This window comes from Pongo pygmaeus, chromosome 11 (assembly GCF_028885625.2).
Source record: "Pongo pygmaeus isolate AG05252 chromosome 11, NHGRI_mPonPyg2-v2.0_pri, whole genome shotgun sequence".
Taxonomy (NCBI): Eukaryota; Metazoa; Chordata; class Mammalia; order Primates; family Hominidae; genus Pongo; species Pongo pygmaeus.
In genome coordinates, this window is record NC_072384.2 from 137,987,460 (window position 1) to 138,010,752 (window position 23,293).

Below are 23,293 nucleotides of genomic sequence, written 5' to 3' on the forward strand. Positions count from 1 at the left end.
AAATAGACAAATACTCATATAACAATGACCTGAGAAGCTCCTTGCTCCTATACCAAGTGGCCCAGATTGTTATATTCTTCTTTATAAGTACCAGCAATGGCACAACTCGGGGTGGGAGAAGATAAATATCAACCCCTCCCCTCCCACGTTTTCCCTCCCCCTACCACTGCATCACTAAAACTTCTCCCGATGAGCCAGCGGGAAGGAATACCTTCCAGATCTAATGAAACAAGTGGCCTAGTCTCCTTGCACCCAACAAGGATTCAGCTCTGGGAACCCTGGAATGCACCTCTGGTTACCAGAGGCCCTGTCCCAGAGTCCCCTTTGATTAGGTAAGAGGTCATTTACGTTTGATTTTTATTCAAGTCATGGGAGCTCATAACAGATGATATGCCTAGAACCATGCTTAGCCAAATACAATAAACACTGAAAAATATTGAGTAACTGGAAGAATAACTGAATTTCTATGTTTGCTTCATGACTCTGACGCAATTCACCTAGCCTTTGCAGAATCATTTCATTTCTCTGGGGGCTGCACCATGAATCTCCTCTGACCCAGTGATAAAAACCTTGGGATTCTCACAGCTGACTCTTCTGTGAGCCACGTCAGGGATGCATACACATTTCCTTCCACCTGACATAAATATCAACCCAAACACAGCTGTCTTATCTCTTTAATGTGGCTCTGCAGGGCCTGACTTCACTGCCTTGTTGGGAGATGAACTTGAAGGTCCTGCTACTCCTCACCAACATGGCACAACCCTCTTCAGCCCTTCTCCCACGCCTCTCTCTGTTTTCCTCCATGCCTCATCCCTGCACCTCCATCAGACTCTCCTGAAAGCCTCCATCAGGCCCACGGTCTTCCTCATGCATCACCCAAGCAGTGGACATTCCTGGAGAAGACCACACAACCAGGTACCTGCATGCCACTCTCGGAACTCCAGACCCCCATCGGAAGACCTGTGCCTGCCCACCATCCTCCCACGCCTCCTTGGGAAGTTGGCTGTCCTGTCCTCCAGAATGACTGTCTCATGGCTGTGCTCTCTGCTCAGCCCTCTGCCACTGCCTCCAAGGCCTCCTCATCTGTCTCTGAGAAAATAGAAGCCCTCAGAGGAGAGCCCCTGCCCCCACCACTAACCCACAGCCTACCTTCCTCTGCCATTGTCTCCCAACCCACAGGCTCCACTCCCTGTGGCTTCTCATCCCCCGACAGCAGCTGCTTCTCCAGCCTCCATGCATCCAGGGAGTCTGAACCTCAGGCTCCCTGTCCAGTGTGCTCCAGCTACACTGCCTTCTGACAGTTCTGGGAAGGGACTAAGCGCCTTTACGTTGCAGGGCCACCCCTCCTGCTCTTCCTTCTGCCTGGACCACTCTTCCCCCTGCTCTCCACATGCTCATCTGCCTTCGGTTCCACACCTTCTCAGGGCCTTCCATCCACCTGATCTAAAATTCCCTTCCCCAGTCTTCCTATCACAGCCCTGTTGAGTGCCCCAATGCAAATTATCATGCTCGGAATATTTTGCCTGGTCACTAGTTTATATTATTATTGTCTCTTTCCCCATTATCCTGTAACAGACGAGCAGCCACATCTGTCTCATTAAACAGCACCATATCTCCAGCGCTTGGCATAGTGTCCGGCACATGCCAGATAGTCAAGGATATTTGTTGAATATTTACAAGTTAATCATGGATATTAAACATGAGGTTTGTAATCAAGGGGTTGAAACTCTACTTAGCTAGGGAAAATCTGAAACAAGGGTCATGTGCTGCCCATTTTCATTAAAAAGTTGAAACTTCTCCTGGTACAGACATATCTTCATCTGGTGCAACTCCTTTGTCATAAATTCAAGAAATCAAACCCCAGAGAGGTTGCATGACCTGCCCAGGATCACATGGCAGGTCCACATAAGACCCAGGACCAGAGACCAGCTTTCCCATCTACAGCCATGTTGCATCGTCGGTGTCTGCAAAACATAGGGAAATCTCTGGGCTTCTATACTTTGGGATGCAAACCAATAGTATGCAAGCTCAGAGAAACCTCAGCAGGTCATAAATTTTCACTTGATTGTTTTCTTAATTGCCAGAGTCACAAAACGGCACCATAATGGAATAAGCATGAGCAGCTCCAGGCACCGGGCAGGTAGTCCTGCACACTGTGTTTCCATTGCTTCTCAATGTCCATTTGCATTCAGAACATTATGTTCACAATTCTAGTCTCTCTATTAGCTCATCTGAAGGATTTGGGCCAATTTTATGGTCCCATCAAGTGAGAGGAAAAGCTGGAAAACTGTATGCAGCAGAAGCTAAGCCACATGGAATTGGCCTTTCAAACTTAAATAAATGCCAGACACAGCCTTCAGAAGGCAACACTCACATACACTTTTCTTGCTACATCACCAGGTCACAGTTCCAATGTACAGATTAAGTAGAGATGCCATAGCCTGAGCTTTCTACCTGCAATTTTTATTACAACAAAAGCCATGGTTTAAAATCATTTGAAGCAAGTTCGAGCTAACTCAGTGTGAATTTTGTAACCCTTGTAAGGAAATGTGGTGATGTTGCCTTTACATGAATGCAGCAACTAGAACTAATGATTAGCAAGGCACTATTAAGTAGAGGTCAGTTCCTTAAATAAATAGATAGTGATTTTTTAAATTAAGACTTTAAAATGTTCTACTCTTAATTTCATACAATGGTATATTCTCCTAAAGGGTTATTTTTAAGTTATTGTCACTCCTTTATCAAAGGAAAACCTCCCTTTATCAATTGTAATTGATACAATGGGTAAAGCAGTATCTTATTACAATATTTATCTTGTAGACCCAGACTTTACTTATAAAGTTAGCAAATAAGAGCTGTGACAATGTGTTATTTCACCCAAGAAAATTTAGATGATTGGTTGCAGATGATAATCAGAGTCTTATAGGAGCCTCAGTATCCACTCACCAATTTTCACTGAGCCCATACTCTGGAAGGACAATGAAGAACAAGGTCTTATAGTCAAGGACTAATCTCGTTAGAGCATCCCAGTGTGTAAGCAACACTGAAAGTGAGTTGGGTGTTTCTGGAAACTGTTGGGGGCCACTGTGTCCCTGATTTACCAAATGGCATCCTATTGGCCTGACCTAGGTAATGAAATTAATAGGTCTGAAAAGTGACTGATGTCTCAGAAAACAGTTCAAAAGGTAGAGGAGGCTATGCATCCTGATGCCCCCACCACACCTCCTATGTTTGTTGTGTGTATTTGTTATGCGACTTGGTTGGTTTTTTTGTTTTTTAAACCACTCCAATTTGCTGTTTTGCCAAAGGCACTCCATTTGAGCCTGTATCCTAATATTGCCACCCAGGAGAATTACTCCTACACTTTACAAGCACAGCAAAAAAAAAAAAAAACTTCATAAATATTCCATCAAGTGATTGCACTGTTATTTCTTACCTTCAGAAGTGTAACTCTCAGCACCCTAGCACAAAAGGACTTTGAGGAGACACCCTCACTCCACCTTTGCTTTTGGAAAGACACTCTATGAACACACTTCTAACACTGACTTTTAGAGCCCAATGCCATGGTCCTGGAGTAACTTTCTCAGAACTGTAATGAGCCCCTCAAGCCCATTTTTAGGAAGACTGGATTATAAGTAGTTAATACGGTGATGTTTAATAATCTCAAAGCAACAGGTTTGTTGAATTAGCCTTAAAAGTACGCTTTCTCAGCAACTCATACTCTCGTAAGAGCTTTCACTCACTCATTGGTCTTTAGTTTTTCCGCACACTGCAACAATCACAAACATGACATCCAGGACCCAGCTCATCAGGGAAGGACTGGACTGTGGCTACTTACAGCTTCTCCTGTGGCGAATCATGCTGGTGCCCACCTTACGTCTATGTAAACCAACACACACAACACCCCACTCCCACACAGATGGTGAGAAGAGGATACATACCTTGTGTGACAATGGTTGGCGGTTTCAAGACAATGTGCCTTTGGGCCACGCCAACAATGTACGGCAGTAATTTCTCCTGGAGGTCCCCAAAGCTACGGAATTCCGGGACAGTAAACACCAAGTTGTCATCGGTAGCTATGTGCTGAAGCTCTGCCCTGGAGGCGGCCTGGGCTCCGAGGCCGAATGAGAACACGCTAGCCTGCTTCAGTGCTACCACCCCGTAGCGAATCTCGTCACTAGAAGGCCCGGCACTTATGAGGACCAGCACCTGGGGAACCCCTTCCTCCACGCGGCTGCCCCCTGCGCGGGTGAAGTGGTTCTCCACCACGAAATCAAGGGCGAGGCCGATATTGGCCAACTCCCCACCAGCAAACCCCAGGGCTTTCACTGCACCCAGAACCTGGGCCTTGGTGGAGTAAGTGTCCAAGGAGAACATAGTTCTGGGCTCATCGCTAAACTGGACCACCCCCACTCGGATCTGCTGAGTTCCAATTGGGAGTTTCTCAAGGAGATTTACAAGGAAGTCGAGAATGACTGCGAAATTGACACTTCCGGTGTTGTTTGATCCATCAATAAGGAAAATAATGTCAGCAGAGTCTTGTGCTTTAAAAGAAAGAAATGCAAAAAATGTGAAAGCATTAGAACAAGTGACCACATGCATTATTCAGTGTTCTGACATGTTTCTTTGGAAACCAATAAGAAACACGAAATATGGGCAAACAAAACACATGTTGATGAAGGAATGTGAAATTCTCTTTCAGTTCTGCATTCTGAATGGATAAGAGGCAACCTCTTAGAAATCATGGTGTAAAAAAGGGACATTTATAGCAATTTTTCATTTGTGCCATCCTCATAGTTAAATTTCCAAACATCATATTCACTTTTCTGAGGGGACAATCTTGGGTACATATTCTAGAAATTTCCACTAAATTTGGAGGGAAAAGTAGTTGGATGAATTGTCCACTACCAAACCTACCAGGGAAAATCAATGAGTAGGTTAACAAAACTTTAGAGATGATTTCTAATTTTTGGTCATTTCTCCTGCCTCCTCAAATGATTAGAATAATTTTTTATACAAATCCACAGCTACAAAACAGAGTCACGATTTGGTGATTCCTCAACCCAGTATGTTGCTGGATGCCTTAAGCAACTATTGTTTCTTCTTCTTTCTTGTACATGCAACTTTGTGAATCAGAACTCAAACTACATTTAAAGTTTTCATGTAAAAAATACTTTGATGAAATTTTTGTTTGTTTTTTTTTCTCGAATGATGTTTAGTTGCATAAAACTCAAATGCAGGTCTGGGATTGGGCAGTATGTTTTGTTCACTTATTTTGTCATTGCCTCTATATTCAGTCACTTAATGCAGAACAATGTTAAGCAGAGTGATATGAAACCAGTCATGACATAATTATCCAACCTTGTTTTTATGACATCCTAAACTAGTTACCTAGAAGGACCATGAGCATCGAATAAACCCCGATCAGAATTAGCCTGGGGTTACACAAAGGGCAGAAAAACAGCTGACCAAGACTTCTTCTCTCCCCCATAACGGCGAACAGAGAATTCCCAACCTGATACTGAGAACAGGGTTATATAGCAGCCCTGAGGGAGGAATAGGGATCGAGAAATCTAAAAGTCAGGGCCAGAGATTTCACAGCCTCAGTTCAAATGTTTAAATTTGGCTGATTTAAACCCAAGGAGGAGCACAATTATTCTAGTCGATGTTTTTGATAACTTAAGTATGTGTTAGGGACAAGAAGAGATTATATGTGAGCTTATCTATTTATATTCTGGGATTCCAGAAAACTACACTCAGGGTATTGTTTTTAAATGATGGTAATATTATAGGTAAGACCATTCACTCTGATCTCTGATCTTTTCAATGACAGAGAACATTTTATATTTAAAATTAATGTTTCCTTGTGCCAACAAAATTGTTTTTGTTCTCACTGTAGAAAAGGATCCAAAGCTTGTCTCACAAAATTGAAGAGTTTTGCTCTAGTGAAATTACATTCTTACCCAAGCTCTTCTCATTGTGTGAACTGAAACAGAGATTGCCAGGGTCGGAACTGCTCTCTTCCCTTCCTAATATACACAAAAGTTCCTAACAATATATTTGCAGATTAATTCTTTGCATAGGGAAATATATTAACCTGGCAACATTGCTATCACAATCCTTCTTATAAGATACAATGAGTAGGATAATTGTTGTGCTACAGTAATTAAGATCTTGTGTTTTTAGTAATTGCCACACAAAAGTTTTATGTAAGACTAGGCCCTTGATTAGGGCCCAAAGCATTTGCCACTGTTCAGCCAAAATATAAGATTCCTGAAGGATCTTCAAGAGAGTGTGGTGCCAGGGGATGTGAATTACACAGAAGGCCATAGAAATGGCCTGCATCATTGTATAATACAGAGGCTCCACAAATCCCACAAAATTCCTCAACATTTCCCAGGCCTAAACCAATGACTTCAAAGGACACGGAATAATTTGCCACTTCCTCAGCATATCAAGACATTTAAAAGAAGGATTAAATATGATCAATACAGTCAAGCTTTTAAAAATGATCCGTAAGTCGCAGGATAACACTATTTCTTCTCCATTTGTAACTTACTTTTCGGTTGAAATTTATAGTCATGCAAATAAGATAAATGGACCCTGAGGGAAAATCCTTGAACATTCTCTTCTAAAAGACTGAACATCTACAGTGGCCAGTCATAGAACACGTTGGATAATTTGTCATCACTGAATAACAACATTATCCTCTTACACACACAATAATGGGACATACAAGGGCATGCTTTGTTATTCAGGAGAGCTGAAGCCTCAAGGGCACACAGGGGCCATGTGTGCTTGTGTACAGCAAGGCGGACCAATGACCAATGTTAATGTTACAAGGAATCAGATCTATGCACAATTTAAAAGCTTTAAAGCTGTCTGGTTTTCTGCTTCTGTGCTTTGTGTATCACATCCTCTATGGTGTTTTCTACAGAAAAGTTTTATGGTGTCCAAGGAAAATTCACAGTTTCCTTCGACATCCCTGGAAGCTCTTTTCCTGAGCTCACTGGTGTGGGCACAATGCCTTTCTTAGCTCATGTGATGCCTCCTTTCATTAAGAAAAACAAGTTCACATTCTTATTTCCTATGCAGAACACAAAATTGTAGATATATTTTACAAATTTTAAAAATCTTCATCCTTTACAGAGAAAAGAAAGCTCATGCCAAAATCCTCCCTGTCACCTTTAGCTTTTGTTTTAAAATAAAGGCTTTGTATCTCAGGTATATCCGTTTTTTTAAAGAATAATAGAGGGATTTTTAAAAACACAACCATTAGAGATTGATTATTTGAGTAGAGTTCATTGACAACAGTGGTGATCGTTCATATTTTACACATATGTGTGTTTTACAATCAAGAACGCTCTATGGGGAATTTACCTAGCAGACAGGTAGTAACAAGAGGCAGCCCTAACTAATTAGCAATCTCTATAATGCCCTTCTAACTGGCTTTCCAAAAAACTATAAGCAGAGATGTACTGTTCTTCCTAGGATTATTATTCTATGTTTTTGCCATGGAACATGCAGCAGGACATGGTACTAGGAGGAATTGCAGAGTGATGTTAATTAGAAAAGACACATGAATGGATTAATTTTCTGCCCTGGTGCTGCTAGTGGCTTGGACACTAGAAGACAGAGATGCTTTCTTGGCATAAAAACAAAGGTTTTATCATCTGTGTGGAAACATACGATGTTGGTAGGTTGATTTAGCATTCACTACAGTAATCTAATTGTTTGTCCATTTCATAGTGGTTAAACATAAAGGCAAACTCAGCTATTTTTGTGAGTATAACGAAATGTCAATAAAAGATGTTCCATTTCTCTACTGGTCCCTTTCACTGTTTGTTTGTTTGTTTGTTTGTTTGTTTTAGACAGAGTTTCACTCTTGTCACCCAGGCTGGAGTGCAGTGTCACGAATTCAGCTCACTGCAACCTCCACCTCCTAGATTCAAGCGATTCTCCTGCCTCAGCCTCGCGGGATTACAGGCGCCCACCACCACACCTGGCTAATTTTTGTATTTTTGGTAGAGACGGGGTTTCACCATGTTGACCAGGCTGGTCTCAAACTCCTGACCTCAGATGATCCTCCCGCCTCAGCCTCCCAAAGTGCTGGGATTATAGGCGTGAGCCCCTTTCACTATTTTTTGGTAGGTCTTTGTTATTATCCCGATATTCTGAAATGTGATGGATCAGGGAATTAATGATACTGAGACTATGGTAGCGAGCAGTGCAGTTCATTGTAGATACCCTCTTGTCATTTCCTGGTAATCTGAGTGTTTGATTTAGGGTGCTGTTAGAGACACCCACCTTTTCCTGTCATTTGGCAGGACTGATGCCTGTGTGGTAATGCCGGGGGTGAGGCTTGTCATTTGGAAGCAGGAAACACTTTGCAGTGTTTGAACTGCCTCTCACTCTTTCCTATGGAGAAGCAGACCCACGGGTAAGGGCATCAGCACTGCCAGCCCCGTTAAAGCTGAAATCAGGGGTAACCACTGGGAAAACCATTTTATGAACAAACTTCTGAAACACCCTGGGGCTGGCTAGTTCTGAAACCCTCTTCTTCATCAAGCTCTGCCTGCCCAAGACAGCTGGTTCCTTTCTGCTGATGTTGGGTCATCTCTCTTCAGCTCCTGCTTTCTGAATCCTTGTTATGAAAAACTGACATCTGGTACTGCTTCTCTGCAACTGCTCCATTATTCTGATTGCAATCTTGCAATTCCTCTGCTGTCCCTCCCATGTGGTCCTGTAGAGTGATGTGTGCCTCCAAGCCTCAACTCTCTTTTTCCTGCCCCACCATCCACGTGTATTCACAAGAGACTGACTCTCCATCAGTCACCTCACCTCCTACCTCCTGTCTCAATGGCCATCTTGGTGGTAACCATTTTTAAAAGTGTAGGAGAAAAATCTGTTCATAAATCTTGCTTCCTATGATCAGTTCCCCTATGCCATGTGGTTGCCCACTCATTCTTTTTTGATTCAAAGAGTTATCCACTTCCTCATGCCTACTAAATACACAGAAGAGAGTCTCCAACCTTCCTACATGATTTAGTTACATTATGTTCAGCCTGCATCCACACTGCAGGCTCCGTGGTCATCTCCAGACTTTAAGGTCTGTATGGACAACCTTTGTGAGCACCACCCTCTCTGGTTTCTGCAGTGGCTGGCTGTCTATAGTTCCTACACATCTGAGGACCACATTGAGCACCATTGGAAACTCCTCCAGCCCTGCGATTGGCCCTCGGAGGTCTCCCTGTCTACACACCAGCAGTGTCTCCAACTTGCACACTCAGCTGTCTCCAGGGCTCTCCTTCTGAGCCCTGGCCTCTCATCCTCTGGCTCTTCAGAGGTCTCCTGGCCCATTCCAGCTCTCATTAGCTCCCCATGCAGCTAAGATGCCATGGCAGGCTATTTCAGGAATTTACTAGCTACCACTCTGGATTTCCTTACTGAGAAAATTTTCTTCTGTCCTCTCTATTGTTCCCTCTTTGAAAGTTCCAGTTCTGGGAACTCCTTTGATCCTGGGAGTGCCTGAGATATCTGCAGAAAGGCAGGGATCCACACTAATGGAGACACCCACTGACTCGTAATCTCTGATAGCAACTGGAAGCCACTTCAAATCAGCAGTTGCTTCCTGAATGTTTTGTGACCCCTCTTCACATCCTTATAGCAGCTGATCAAAAATAACTTCAATCCCTCCAAGCCCCCAAGCCCCACTGCTTCCCTTCTTTATTGAGATGATGGATGTCAACTCAACTTGAACTCTCTCAATGTGCCTCTTATACACCTGAATATCTTGGAAATACAGCCCCTTTTCTCATGCCTTCCCTCCATCTCAGAGAACATGTGTGTCTCCTTTCTGGAGCTCAACTCTCCCCCTGGATTCCTCTCTCATTTCCTGCTCATTCCACCCAGAATTCTCTGCTACCAACTATCAAATGGCTGCATGGGCTCATTTTCTAACAAGGGGAGGTCCCTCTGCTCTGCCCATCACTGATGAGTAAGCTCTGGGCACTCATTACAGTTGCTGTGGTATGGTACAGTTTGAAATTGTACTTGTCAAATTCCTTCCCCACTGGCCATTTAGGCACTTAGCCCTGGAAGGAGAGCTAACAGGCTTAACTGGTTAAATAACTTGTTGGCCAATTAGCTCTGTACATGCAACTGCACATGACCCATCGATGCAATGTCCATGTGCTCTCAATACTTCCAGAGTGGCTCTCATCAACTCCATTAGAATTAGAAGAGTCTCTGTGGGCACAGCCATGATTACCACATGGAAAAGAAATAAGAAGACCAGACCCACAGCCCAAATGCACAGCCTCCAGCTCCGGCTGTCACTAACCATCCACGACTAAATTTTTTCCAAATCGATCTAGACTGGATCATAGCTGAGGTTTCTTGTAATTCCGATTCTACCAACACTCTTAAATTAACTCCATGAAGTAGAAGAGAGACGCTCTCTGCTAGTCTACTGGACACGAAAACAGATGCCCTCGCTCCCGTCTCAGTTCATGCACTCTCCAACAGGGAGCTTTCCTTAAAGGAAACAGATCCCAACGCCAAATAGAGGAGTTTGATCAGATACACACCTCACCACTCTGAGGCTTTCTTTTCTAAGGAAGGCAGAGGTATTTTGTGGGATCATGATATTAGAATGTGGGTTTTCTTAGAGTGAAAATATTAGTTGTTTAAAAAAAGACTCTTCTTGTATGTAGGTGAATGCCCTACTTGGGGAGAAGACTATGGAAGAATATTCCAAATCAAACCTTTGTTTTTAAACCTGTGAACATTCATCTCTTCCCTGGCCCGCGCGCCATCCTAGCTGTTGCTTTAAGGCCAGCAGTTGCCAAGCTCATCTCCCAAGAACAGCAGGGCAGGGCGTAGCTTGGTGGCGTTGCCATTACCTGTGATGTCTTTAAGGGTTTCCGTGTCTCCAGCCCTTTCTGGACTCACGGATGAATGCACACAGGACACTAAGTTTCCTACTATGTCATGAAGTGAGGTAAAATTCTCTAGGTTGAACATATGCATATTGAGCGGTTCACTTGCTATTTCTTTTAATGCTCCTTCATCTGCATCCTCAACTCCAATTGCAAACACGTTAACATCAGCAGACTTAAGTTCCGCTGAGGGCAGAGCAAGGCCATCCCTCGAGTGTCCATCAGTTAACACTACGATAACCTGAGGGACTCCGTCACCGGCCCGGCTTCCAGCAGCCTTGGTGAGGTGGCTTTGCATTATGTATTCTAATCCTTTTCCAGTCTGATTTGTTCCCCCAATATAAGACATGTTGGAAATATGAGAAAGGACTTCTTGTTTAGTACGATACGTATTTAACAGGAACTCGGTATGTGGGTTTCCGTTGAACTGGACCAGAGCAAAATGGAAATCATTTTCTCCCACAGCTAAGGATTTTACAACATCATATAGAAACTCTCGAACAAGTTGGAAATGTTCCTCTCCAATGGTCCAAGAGGAATCCACTAGAAATATTATATCAGCAGCCGCACCATTTTTGACATCTTTAAAAAAAGACATTGGTTTAGATTTTTCTACTATGTAAGCAATTACTTCCTATCAGTGCAAAGCCTTCCTAAACAAATTTGGTTTACACTATACTGCTACTAAACACTTCACACCTCACTGGTAATACAGGAAGGTGGACCCACTTACCTGGGAACCAGGGACCTGAGCCCATGCACTCAATAACTGCTGGTACCCAGTCACTAGCCCAAGTTCCATACTCAGAGACCATCATGAATGGGCCAGTAGCATGCTCCAGATTGGGGAAACAATTTCGTGGGCTGTCTTTAATTCAAGTATTATTCCCTGTGGCAGTTTGAGCCCCGAGACCCACCTGATTAAACCAGAAGGAAGTCTTATCACAGACAACCAACCATCATTTTATAAATTCATTCTTTAGTTTGGAATACAAAACTGGGCCTTGACAAAAAAGGAAAAGTAAAAATTGCTATTTTCCATTCACTAACCCCCAATGCTTTGGGTAATTTGTGTGAAAAATAAATATAATAAATACATGTTCTTTAAGCAAGGAGGACCTGTGTAAATGTAGAGAAGGGAAAAGACTTATTTTTTCCAGATTTTTTTGAGCATGAACAAACTGTACTCTACTAGTTACTGCATATTTTTCAGAGCCAGAAAAGTCTTCATAGATGTCAAACATTATCTATCTCATTTCCAGATGAACCCAGTTCTCCCTCAAGGGTAGGGGCTCAGGGTATCAGGCTGTCAGTGGCCCCAGGAGGTGCCCTTCTGCAGCTGTGAGCCAGGCTTGCTGCTGGACTCTACTTACCTCAGGCTGACCTGATGCCCCAACCCACGTTCTTCTTCCATTGAAGTGACACTAGACTTCCCTCCATCTAAGAGCAACCTGGCCTGGAGGAAGAATCCCTCAGAGGCCCAGCTCTCTGGGTCAAGGAGAGGGAGACCCACCTGAGTCCTTTCCAGCTTGCAATGCATGAAGCATTTCCCACTTTTCTAAAACTCTGAAATCAAATTCTTAATAGAGTTAATTAGAACCCATGCTTTTAATTCGTTTTGGGAAACAGAAATCTTAAAGATCCAAGGATCCTAGATGAAAAATGCCTTCCTGCATCTGGAGTTAGAGAGAGAGGGTGATCTTTGTTTTTTCCAGGGAAAATAGTTTTTACTTTCAATCATTGACTTCTCCCTACTTTATGTGCTCAGAGACCAGCCAATGCCAGAAATGTGGAAAGTCCCTTCAGGTGGTAAAACATTTGAGATACAAACTTTCCGTTCACATCCAATGTAAAAACAAATCATGTTCAAGCCAATTCCAAGATACCAAACCCAAGTTTTAATAAAAAATAGGTCATCTCTCACTGGATAAAGAGTATCTGAAAAGGTCTATAAATCCTAGAACTATCCTATCTGACTATCCTATAATAAATGGCTTAGCTACCTTAAAAACATATCTAAGCTCTATGTCAGTGCCTGATGTCTAAGATCTAAAATCAAAGAATGATATTCCTTTTTACAAAATCAAGGACGTTTCTGGCTCTTACCTGCTTGCTGCTGCTGGGCATGAGTTGTGGGAAAGCCTGAGAGAAAGAGACAAAAGACGGCCACTAAGGGCAAGTGCCGATGTTTCCTCATTTTGAATTTGTCTGAGCACCAAATATGAACCTAAAAGAGAAAACAGGGCAAAGGGAATGATCAGTTTTTGACTCTCATTATGCAAAATCCCTCAAAATCCCATGCTTTCTACATCCTTTTTAGACTTCCAAGAAGACTTTGTATCTGATTCATTCTTTGAACCAACAGCAAAAGGATGGATGATAGATAGTTAGATAGATGATAGATAGATAGACAGACAGACAGACAGATAGATAGATAGATAGATAGATAGATAGATAGATAAAAATCTATACAGATACATACATGCGCACATATATGCATATATACAAGGAAGGGAGGAAGGAAGGAAGGAGAAGGGAAGGGAAGGGAAGAGAAAGGAAGGGAAGGGAGAAGAGAAGGAAGGTAAGGGAAGGGAAGGAAGAAGGGAAGGAAGCAAGAAGTGAAGGAAGGGAAGGAAGGGAAAGAAAGGAAGGAGAGAGGGAGAGAAGGAGGGAAGGAAAGAAGGATGGAAGGAAGGAAGGAAGGAGAAGAAGAGAAAGAAGCAGAAGAAGAAAAACAAGAAGAGGAGAGAAGGAAAGAAAGAAAGAGAAAGAAAGAAAGAAAGAAAGAAAGAAAGAAAGAAAGAAAGAAAGAAAGAAAGAAAGAAAGAAAGAGAGGGAGAGAGGGAGGGAGGGAGGGAAGGAGGGAGGAAGGAAGGGAGGAGGTAAGGTGGGAAGGTGGGAGGAAGGTAAAGAATAGGTGAGTGAGAAGTGAATAGGCAGAGCTCTCTGTCTGAGGGGACCTCAGACTTCTTCTTGTTAGCAGAACATAGATCACCTGTAATGGCAATGCTCACTCTCCTCTCTGGACATTCTTAAACATAGTTCAAAGAACACAATTACATTTTTAGAAAATAGGCATTCATAGTAGTTTCTCCACAATCTGAAAATATTCTCTTTCTTTTTCAAATTACTAATGAATGAAAAATTTATCCATTATGAAAGATAGTTTTGATTAAACATATAAATGAGAATTTTTGAATCTAGTGACTATTACTTTGGCCACAGCTAAAAGCTATGCAATTAAACCTTCTTTTCCTCCCAAAGTGATGTAGGCAGCAATTTGGAAATAGCATATTCCTAAGCAAAGAGCAGAATGGAAATGGGTCAGGAGTAAAAGCACCCATAGGCACAAGGTGTCAGGTTTTGACACCCAGCTTAAGTTTGTAAGTCATGTTTAAAAGAACCTCAGAGGAAAGCTTCAGTTTATGGAAAGAACAGGCTTTGCCCAAATTACACCAAACGCAACCCAACCACAGCAGCTGGGACCATGTCAAGCCTTTTCCATATTCTCTATTAATATTTAGCACTTTTCCTCCAAGGAAACTCTGCCATATGCCAACCTCCAATCTCACAATGGAATGAGCCCGGGGTGATTTAATTAGTAAGACTGTGAAGCCAGACCTGGAGGCTAACTGCCCTGATGCACAGTCTCCCATACCCACGTGCCTCTGGGGGCCGCACACATGATGCCCCACCAGCCAAGTTCACATTCACATGAGCTCTGTAGTGTGTGTCATCAGACCTTTCCCCTGCCAACATCTTTTCTTCCTACCACAAGATTTTGTGACAGCCTCTTCACTCTCCAATCTCCAATCTAAGAGATCAGCTTGGGGGCTGGGGTCTCCTTTAAGACCCCTCCGGAGAGCTAGGGTCTTTCTGTCTAGGCTGAAGTCCGCTTGCCAGGACAGCATCTTTTTTCTCCTCTCCTTGACGCAGGATTCTGGTTTCCCTTAACTTTTTCTGAGACCACAGACAGGGCTGCCCACAAGACCCTGTGCTCTGAAGGGCCCCATGCTCAGTTTGATGCTTTGATGTTGCTATCTTGGAATTGTTAAAACATTTGAACGAGAAGCTCATTTTCATTTTGCAATGATGTGCATGTCAGTGACTCTTCTTACCCAGACTGGCCAGGGGTTCCCCAGTTAGGAGCTCTCTGGTCAGGGGTTCCCTTTTCAGAGGTTTGGGTAACAGTACTGGGGAACAAGGCCATTGGCGACACAGGTAGGCTAGGATGTTATTAAACCGCTGTTTTGGGTGCCATGTTATCAAAAGTTATTCAGCATCTACTATGTGATAATTGCAGTTTTTCATAATTTTTCATAATGTATGTTATTTATCTTTACATTATCCTTAGAGATGGATGCTGATCCTCATGCTTACAGGAAAAAATGGGGGTGCAGAGAATAAGTGGCCAAGGTGCACAACTACTCAAAGACACCTTGGTGCTCTATAGCACCTGCCACACTGAGGGTTCATAAGATGAGAGGATAAGAAGAACATTTTTATTTCTCCATGAAAACCCCATGATTCCATAGCAACTTTTCAATCAAGTTCACCAGCCTGAATTTGGGCTTTTTAGGAATCAGAAAAGGAGCCAGTGATGTTGGGGAAAGACAAGGTGCTTGGAATCAGATAAATCTGGATCCTGGATCCACCACACCCTACCTCAGGTAGGTGGTATACTTGCTCAAAGCCTCCGTTTCCTCCTCTGCAACACAGAACAATGATAGCCATGCCTCTCTTCCAGCCCTCTGTGAGGAGCATGTGGCAGGCTGTTTGGTAAATGCCTGACGCAGAATGGGTGGTAAGTGAACTCTAACTACCATTCTCCAACAACGTAGGTTTCATCGGCATTTCCCAAAGCACATTCCATGGAACACCCATTCCATTAGATGTTCGAAGGGGAAAAACAGGCGTTTCCATGAGAAACGCAGTTTGGAAAGTGCTGAATATGAAGCCTCCTTCTGTAACAGTTACAATATACCTTAGTGTATAGCAGTTCTGAAAAATAAAGAAACCTGCTGTACTTGATTTAACCCAGAATTCCCCAAACATATTTCATGGGCTATTCCTCTCCATGTCTAATTTTGCTAAGCTCTTACTCCTCTGAAGCAGTGACCAAAGGCATCTCCACCTGTCCAGGCCTCCACTGAGCCCAGGCCACTGGGTTTGCAAATACCTGTTCTCTTGGACTCCATTAACTGTAAGTGGGACCCATGTCCCTTGATGTCCACCATCTCCCTGTGACCGCCTCCTGCCTCCCTGTGACCAAGTGAGAGAATTAGAATGGGTAGACGACTGACATTTCCCCAGAGAAGCCCAGGGGAAGGACCAGACTCAATCTCATTATCAGCATGAACTTTCATGACACTAGTTAATATTGTCATTTTTTCTTATACTGAGTTTCAGGACGTACTATTTGATATTGGAAATGATATAGTATAGACTACAGTTAAATTAGAAATTCCATTTGACTTAAGAAACTGAAATACATATAATCTAGGGAGATTGAGTTATCATCATCATTTCACTGTTAGGGTTTGAAGGTTAAAAAGTCTGTTTCACAGATTATAGCATGTAAAGGCATTCAGCATCGGTGTGAATGAAAATCAAAAACATCTTTCTGGTTATCAAGTATATGTCAGATTTTGAAATGTGACTTTTTTCATCTTATAATTCTAAAACTCCAAATGCTTCTAAATTGGTTTTATATCCCCTGCATCAGGAATAATTTGACAATTCCCTGAAGAAAGCAAGGGGAAATTAAAGCAAACCAGGCACGTGAAATTATTTATACAAGACTTTGGGAAGACATACAAGACTTTGGAGAGACTGACAAGACTCCATGAGATCTGTAAGAAGTGAGGAAAATAACACACCTAGAAACTGGATAACCTAGAAAAAAAATAGATATTTGCTTGAAATATACAATCCACCAAGACTGAATCATGAAGCAATAAAGAAAATTCTGAACAGACTTAAAACTAGTATGGGGTTGAATCAGTAATCAAAAACCTTCCACAAAAAAAAAAAAAAAAAAAGAGCCCAGGACCAGATGTCTCTCCTGGAAAATTCTTCCAAACACTTAAGGAAGAATTAACACTAATCCTTCTCAAACTTTTCTCAAAAAAATTAAAGAGGAAGGAACACTCCCAAACTCACTTTTATAAGACCAATATTGAAAAGAAAAATACAGACCAATATCCCTGATGAATACTGGTGCAAAAATTCTCAACAAAATACTAGCTGACCAAATCAACAGCACATTAAAAGGATTATACACAACAACCAAGTGGAATTTATTTCTAGAATGCAAGGATGTTTCAACGTATGAAAACCAATCAATGTGATACACCACATTAACAGAATGAAGGGGTGGAAAATAGCAAAGCTTGAGACCTCACACTTATAATTTCAAAACATATTACAAAATGACAGTAATGAAATCAATATGATGCTGACTTAAAGACAGACATATGAACCAATGGAACAGAATAGAGAGCCCAGAAATAAAACCTCATGTATATGATCTTTGAGCTTCAATAAAGCTACACAGTGGGGAAAGGATAGCCTCCATCATATGAATGTTCCTCAAAAAACTGAAAACAGAATTATCATATAATTCATCTATCCTACTTTTGGGTATATCCAAAAGAAGTGAAAACAGGATCTCAAAGATATATTTGCACACCCATGTTCATTTCAGCATTATTTGTAATATCCAAAAGGTGGAAACAACTTAAAAGTCCATCAATAGATGAGATGAATAAAGAAATTAATTCATTTCAACAGTGTTTTATAGTTTTTAGTGCACACATTTTTTTCTTCCTTGGTTAAGTATATATATGTATATATACATACACAATGGAATTTTTTGCAATTATGAAATTGATTATAGATTTCCAAGGCTGCTTTATCACAAACAAAGAGTCTTCCAGGACTGTGAAGCTCAGCCACACTCTGAGCATAGAGTATGGCAAAATGCCTATCTGTATCATTGTAGGTGTATAATAAATATTTGTTAAATTCATTAACTGCTATTCCTACAGTTCTCCTAGGACTTTGCACTGTTATTACACCATTTATACTGTAATTTTTTTTTTTTTTTTTGAGACAGGGTCTCACTCTGTCACCCAGACTGGAGTGCAGTGGCAAGATCACAGCTCACTGCAGCCTCAACCTCCCAGGCCCAAGCAATCTTTCCTTATCAGCCTCCTGAGTAAATGGGACTGCAGGCACACACAACCCCACCCAGCTAAGCTTTGTATTTTTAGTAGAGACAGGGTTTTTCCATGTTGCCCAGGCTTGTCTTGAACTCCTGGGCTCAAGAGATCCTTCCACTGTAGCCTTCCTAAGTGCTGGGATTACAGGCGTGAGCCACTGTGCACGGCCTACTGTATTATACTAAGTCTTATACATGCCACATACAAGGAATATTATTCAGCCTTATAAAAGAAGGATATCCTTTTATCTACTGCAACATGGATGAATCTTGAGGATATTATGCTAAGTGAAATAAGCCAGTCACTAAAAGACAAATACATTACTTTATAATTCCATTTATGTGAAGGTATTTAAAGTAGTCAAAGTCTTAGAAAAAGAACTTAGAATGGTGTTGGCCATAGGCTGTCAGGAGGGGGACAGTTGTAGTTACTGCTCCATAGGTATAGAGCTTCTGTTTTGCAAGATCAAAAAGTTATAGATATTTGTTGTACCACAAGGTGCATATAGTTAACACTGCTGTACTGTACACTTAAATATAGTCAAGATAGTATGTTTTATGTTATATGGTTTTTACCACAATTCAAATAGAAATGAGGACAGGAAATATCATTTGCCAGGTTTTAAAAGCATGGGTAACTACTCCTAAAATGTAGCCATCAATTTAACAGGAATGATGTAAGTGCAGCATCTCTTTTTTGAGGTGTGATAGAGTTTAAGAGCTACTAGGAGAAAACAGTACAACTAAACATCCTAAAGTGTGTCCACTTGCCACTGTATTCAAATAACACAATGTTTGCCCTTACTTCTAAATAAGATTTGGAAAGAAATAAGAAAAGAATATATGTCATGCAAAATGTTAGGGTTTGGCAAAGAAGATCAGAGTCTCATGAAAGTGGGAAAGAATCTAATATGAACATTCAGACCTGGTGCAAACATGGCTTCTGCCCTGACTAGTATCCTCTGAGCTTTGGAATCGGCTCTACCCAAGGCCTGAGCTTTTGTGTCTCTCTTAACCTTCCTCTCTCCACAGGTGCCCCCATGGGCTCTGCAAGTCTTTATGGTTGTCTGTTGTGTAGCACAGGAATTCCATTTTCCCCATACAGCTAATGAAATCAGGGATGAGGATGATCTAATGTTCTCAGCCTTGCCATCTGAAGATTAATGGCAGAGGACAGTCTGTCCGGCTGATGAGTGATGTAACTTTGCCATGAATGGAGCAGCGGACTAGTGTCCAGATGGACCACTTAGCAAAGGTACAGGGAGAGCCACAGAGAGTTATTGAGGCTGCCAGTCAAGGACAGGAGCTAAGTGGGTACAAAGGAAACCTGAAGCTCAGTCCCGTGGATTTGTCATGAAATTCCTTCTGCCTGAGGTCAGGCCCAGAGGGAGAAGCTGGAGTCCAAATTTTGGGGCCCAGCTATGAGGAAGACAGAACACAGTGTGGGCCCTAGGCCTGACCCGCCAAAAATTGGTGAGATGGAGACAGATGAAGCGATAAACAAGGGAATGAACACTAGGACCCATGTGGCTTTGGATTTCCAAAGAAAGTCAACAAAAAGTACCACCTGTGATGAAACAAATCTACCCTGTGATTCAGATTCTGAGAACTTGAAGGCATGATCTCAGCAGCTAAAATAGAACCACCTGTCAATACAGCAGTCTCTTGGAAATGTATCAACAGTGAGAAAGGAATGCTGTTCTAATGATGCTCAGGAGGCCAGTTATCAACAGAACAGATTTTTTTCTGCAACAAAGTGACAGCAATGAGTGGTGATAATGGCAGTATTGCAAAAGCTCAGCCCAATTTTTTTGCCTTGCAATGGTCACCGCCTTTTGGACATGGATATATGTTAATACAATGTAGAAGAGCAGTCTCCAGTGCTTGTGCTGTGGTTTGACAATGCTCCCAAGCTTTAACCTGGTCGCAGCACAGCAGGGCTCAGGGACCCCCGACAGGCCGGACTGCCTGTTCTCCTCCCTCCACTTAGGATGACCCTACCTCCACCGTGCCACAGCCCCAACTTTGCCCCTTCACTCTCTAGGAATCCTCAAGCCCATGCAACCCTGGGAAACTTCCAGACCTTTCCACCAAGCTTTACCTTTCTTCCCTACAGTCTGTTAGACCCATTCCTGAGTGTTTCTTTAAATTAAAAAAAAAAGCAATTGCCATATCTAATTTTTTGTATGACTTCAATTAAATAACGATATACACTTTAGAATAATATAAAAGTATATTTTATATGTGCTATTCTTGATTCTTTCTATCAAGCTTGAGAGTCAATTTTTTTTTAGCAAAGGTAAGCTTCCTGCTAGATTCTTTCCAAGAAAATGGCCTGTTCTTTCCAAAACAACCTGTATTATTGTAATTGGTCTAGATCAATGTTTTAATACGGGATCAACAGATTCAAAGAGTCTATGATCCTCCCACAGTTGAGTGCAAAATTGCATCTATGGATGAGGGTTTTTCTGGGGATAAGGGTCCATGTTTGTATGTGATTCTAAAAGGCAGTTGCGCCACTCCTCACCCCCCAAAGTTTAAGCATTGCTGCTTCAATTAAAAATTTTAACGCAAATCTTCTGGAAAATCCAGTTCAATTACTTTAAATGTTTAATCCATGTTCAAGAGGCACGATTTTAAGTGGTATTTTTGTTTGTGAATGAGAACACAAGAGTATTATAGAGGCTCTTTGTAAAGCATTCGGCTTTGTAATCCAGGTGGAAAAAATAGGACATGATAAGATGAGAGCTGTCCCCTCACTGTTGAGTCTGGGATGGGAAGAGCTGCAGACGCCTCTGCAGGGAGCACTGACAAAGAGCACAAGTGAATTATGCCTTGAGCAGGTTTTGCTAACGGTTTTCTTGATCATTCCTATACCTCACACAGTGAACGCCTTTGAATCCACTGATTCTGTCACATATAAAGCATTGAGTGGGCTCACTCTGGAGCAATTCCAAAATTACCTTTCTCATCTTCCAGAGTGCTCAATACAATCTAAATAGTTACAAAATAAAATCCGGGAAGTCTTTCTAAGACATCACTCACTTACTTCAACCATTCTGAGTAAAATAAACTTTTAGTTCACTGAAAATCATATGTAAAGATTTTTATTTTCAAGATGTGAATCTTTAGAGGAGTAGCCCCCTCAGTGGAGATACTTCCCATTGGAACACAAAGTAATGAGATAAATACACTCTGCACAGGAATTATTTTATCCAGAATATATCCAGATATTGAGGGAAGAGGAGGGGAGAGAAGAGAAGGAAAGGAGCCCTTCCAGCTCTGAAAAGGACGGGAGATGATGCCTGTAGGACAATGCATTATCCAGGCTCCACTGATGACTCAGAACCCATATGGTTTGACTGAGCTGAATTCCCAGATGGGAAAAACGCCTTTGGCCCCACATACTTTCCTACCATCATGCGAGAAGCAGGTCTTGTGGCTCGTGGGCTCCTAGCCCAGCTGTTGAGTATTTGCTGATATTTTCATTTGCAATTAACTCTCTTCTATTGTTTATCATGTCCTGGAGTCTCCATTTATAAAAAAATGAAATTCCCTGGCAGCAAATTTTGGAGAACTTTTTAATTTAGATCATTAAAAGATGTCAAACACCATCACCCTCCCACTTCAACAAGGGGGAATGAGGCAGCCATCCCCGCTCATTCCCTGACACCACCCTCCCGGAGGAAGGAGAGAGGAGAGTGCTGGTAATGTTTCCTGGGCTTCTGTCTTGTGGGTGGGATTTCACGCCCTCCTCCCAACCCCCCGATGGCTGATTTCCCTCCATTTTATAGCTGAGAAATTGAAACCCCAGCAAGGCAAAGTGATTGTTCAAAGTGATCGTTACATAGATAAAAACAAGATAGAACCAGAATTCCAACCCAAGTTAGCATTTCCAAAGCTCATGGGAAGAACCCTAGGGAACCCTAGAGGCTGTGCCAGATTTGGCCCAGATCTCAAGGAAACTCTCCACGTCTTTTGGGGAAAAAATAGACTTCCTTGGTGGTGACACACCACAGATTCTATGTCAATAGAAGTCGGCTGTCTGCTATCATTCTTTCAAATATGAAAAAAAGACTCAGAATTGGCTGCTTGAGACCCTTGGGCTGGAAGGGGTCTGTTCCTTCATCCTAGATTCTATGTCCTAAAGGCAACAGATTCAATAAGAAACAGTCATCCATTTTCATTCTCATCTTTCTATTTAGGATTATTCATCTTTTTGTTTACTCTGCCTCATTCTAAAAAGGATTTCAGGTGCCTTTTTCTGTTTAGTTTCTATCCCTTTGAAATTTAAAAGGATACCTTTTATTACAAAGGTTGCCCTACATGGTCCTTCAACCTGAAATCATATTCAATCATATTACAATGAATATGATTTCCCAAGCTATTTTGCAATTCTGTAAATTAGTTTTCATTTAGCCTATTCAAAACCTTTTTCATTTTCCATGTCTGGAAATCTTTTTTAAGAAAGAGACACACACACATGCACACAAGGAAATAGTTTTAAAACAAAGACTCAAATAAATCCAGAGCTCCCATTTTGAAGTCATTTATTTGGTTTTCTCCAAGCAATGCTTTTTAAAATCAGCCTGTCCCTCCTATCAAGTTCTGGGACTTCTGTTAGTTCCTAATTGTCCTGTTTAAAATGGGAGCAGTGGCAATAGTCAAAGACCACAGAGGGAGAGCCGTGCACACTTACTGTGAAATAAAAAGTCAAATTTCAGTAAATTTGAGGCACTCATCCACCCTTGCCTTTGCCACGCCCGTTCCTAGACTGTGAGAAGGAGTGCCCCATTTCTTTCTCTTTTTCTCACTCTTTCTCTTTTTGCATGAATCCTGGGAAAGGAGTCCCCATTCTTTTCCTCAGGAAGGAAGCTAAGAAAGGATTTATTAAGTCCTGCAATTAGGGTAGGAGGAGAGTGGAATTTAATATACTCTTGCTGTTTGAAAGACCCAAAGCAGAATCCTCAAAAGTAAATGTTTTGGAACAGCTCCAAGAAACTTCCAAAGAAATACAGCAAATTTTGGTTTTTTACTGTTTATTTAACAACTTGGATTTCATGTTTCTTTTTTTCTTTTTTTTCCTTTTTTTTTTTTTTTTTTTTTTTTTGAGACAGAGTATAGCTCTGTT

The 23,293-nt window shown here is 41.8% G+C and overlaps 1 protein-coding gene across 1 annotated transcript in view; it reads right to left on the bottom strand.

Moving 5' to 3' along the window:
- The window catches only part of COL6A3 (collagen type VI alpha 3 chain), a 90,218-nt gene that overhangs the window by 59,533 nt on the left and 7,392 nt on the right, over nucleotides 1-23,293 (bottom strand). Inside the window, exons 2-4 of the mRNA XM_054477909.2 lie at nucleotides 13,047-13,167; nucleotides 10,905-11,522; nucleotides 3,942-4,544 (exon numbers count right to left, since the gene is read on the bottom strand). Coding sequence (XP_054333884.1) covers nucleotides 3,942-4,544; nucleotides 10,905-11,522; nucleotides 13,047-13,137 — 1,312 coding nt within the window. The 5' untranslated portion in view covers nucleotides 13,138-13,167. The remainder of the gene's footprint in view (nucleotides 1-3,941; nucleotides 4,545-10,904; nucleotides 11,523-13,046; nucleotides 13,168-23,293) is intronic.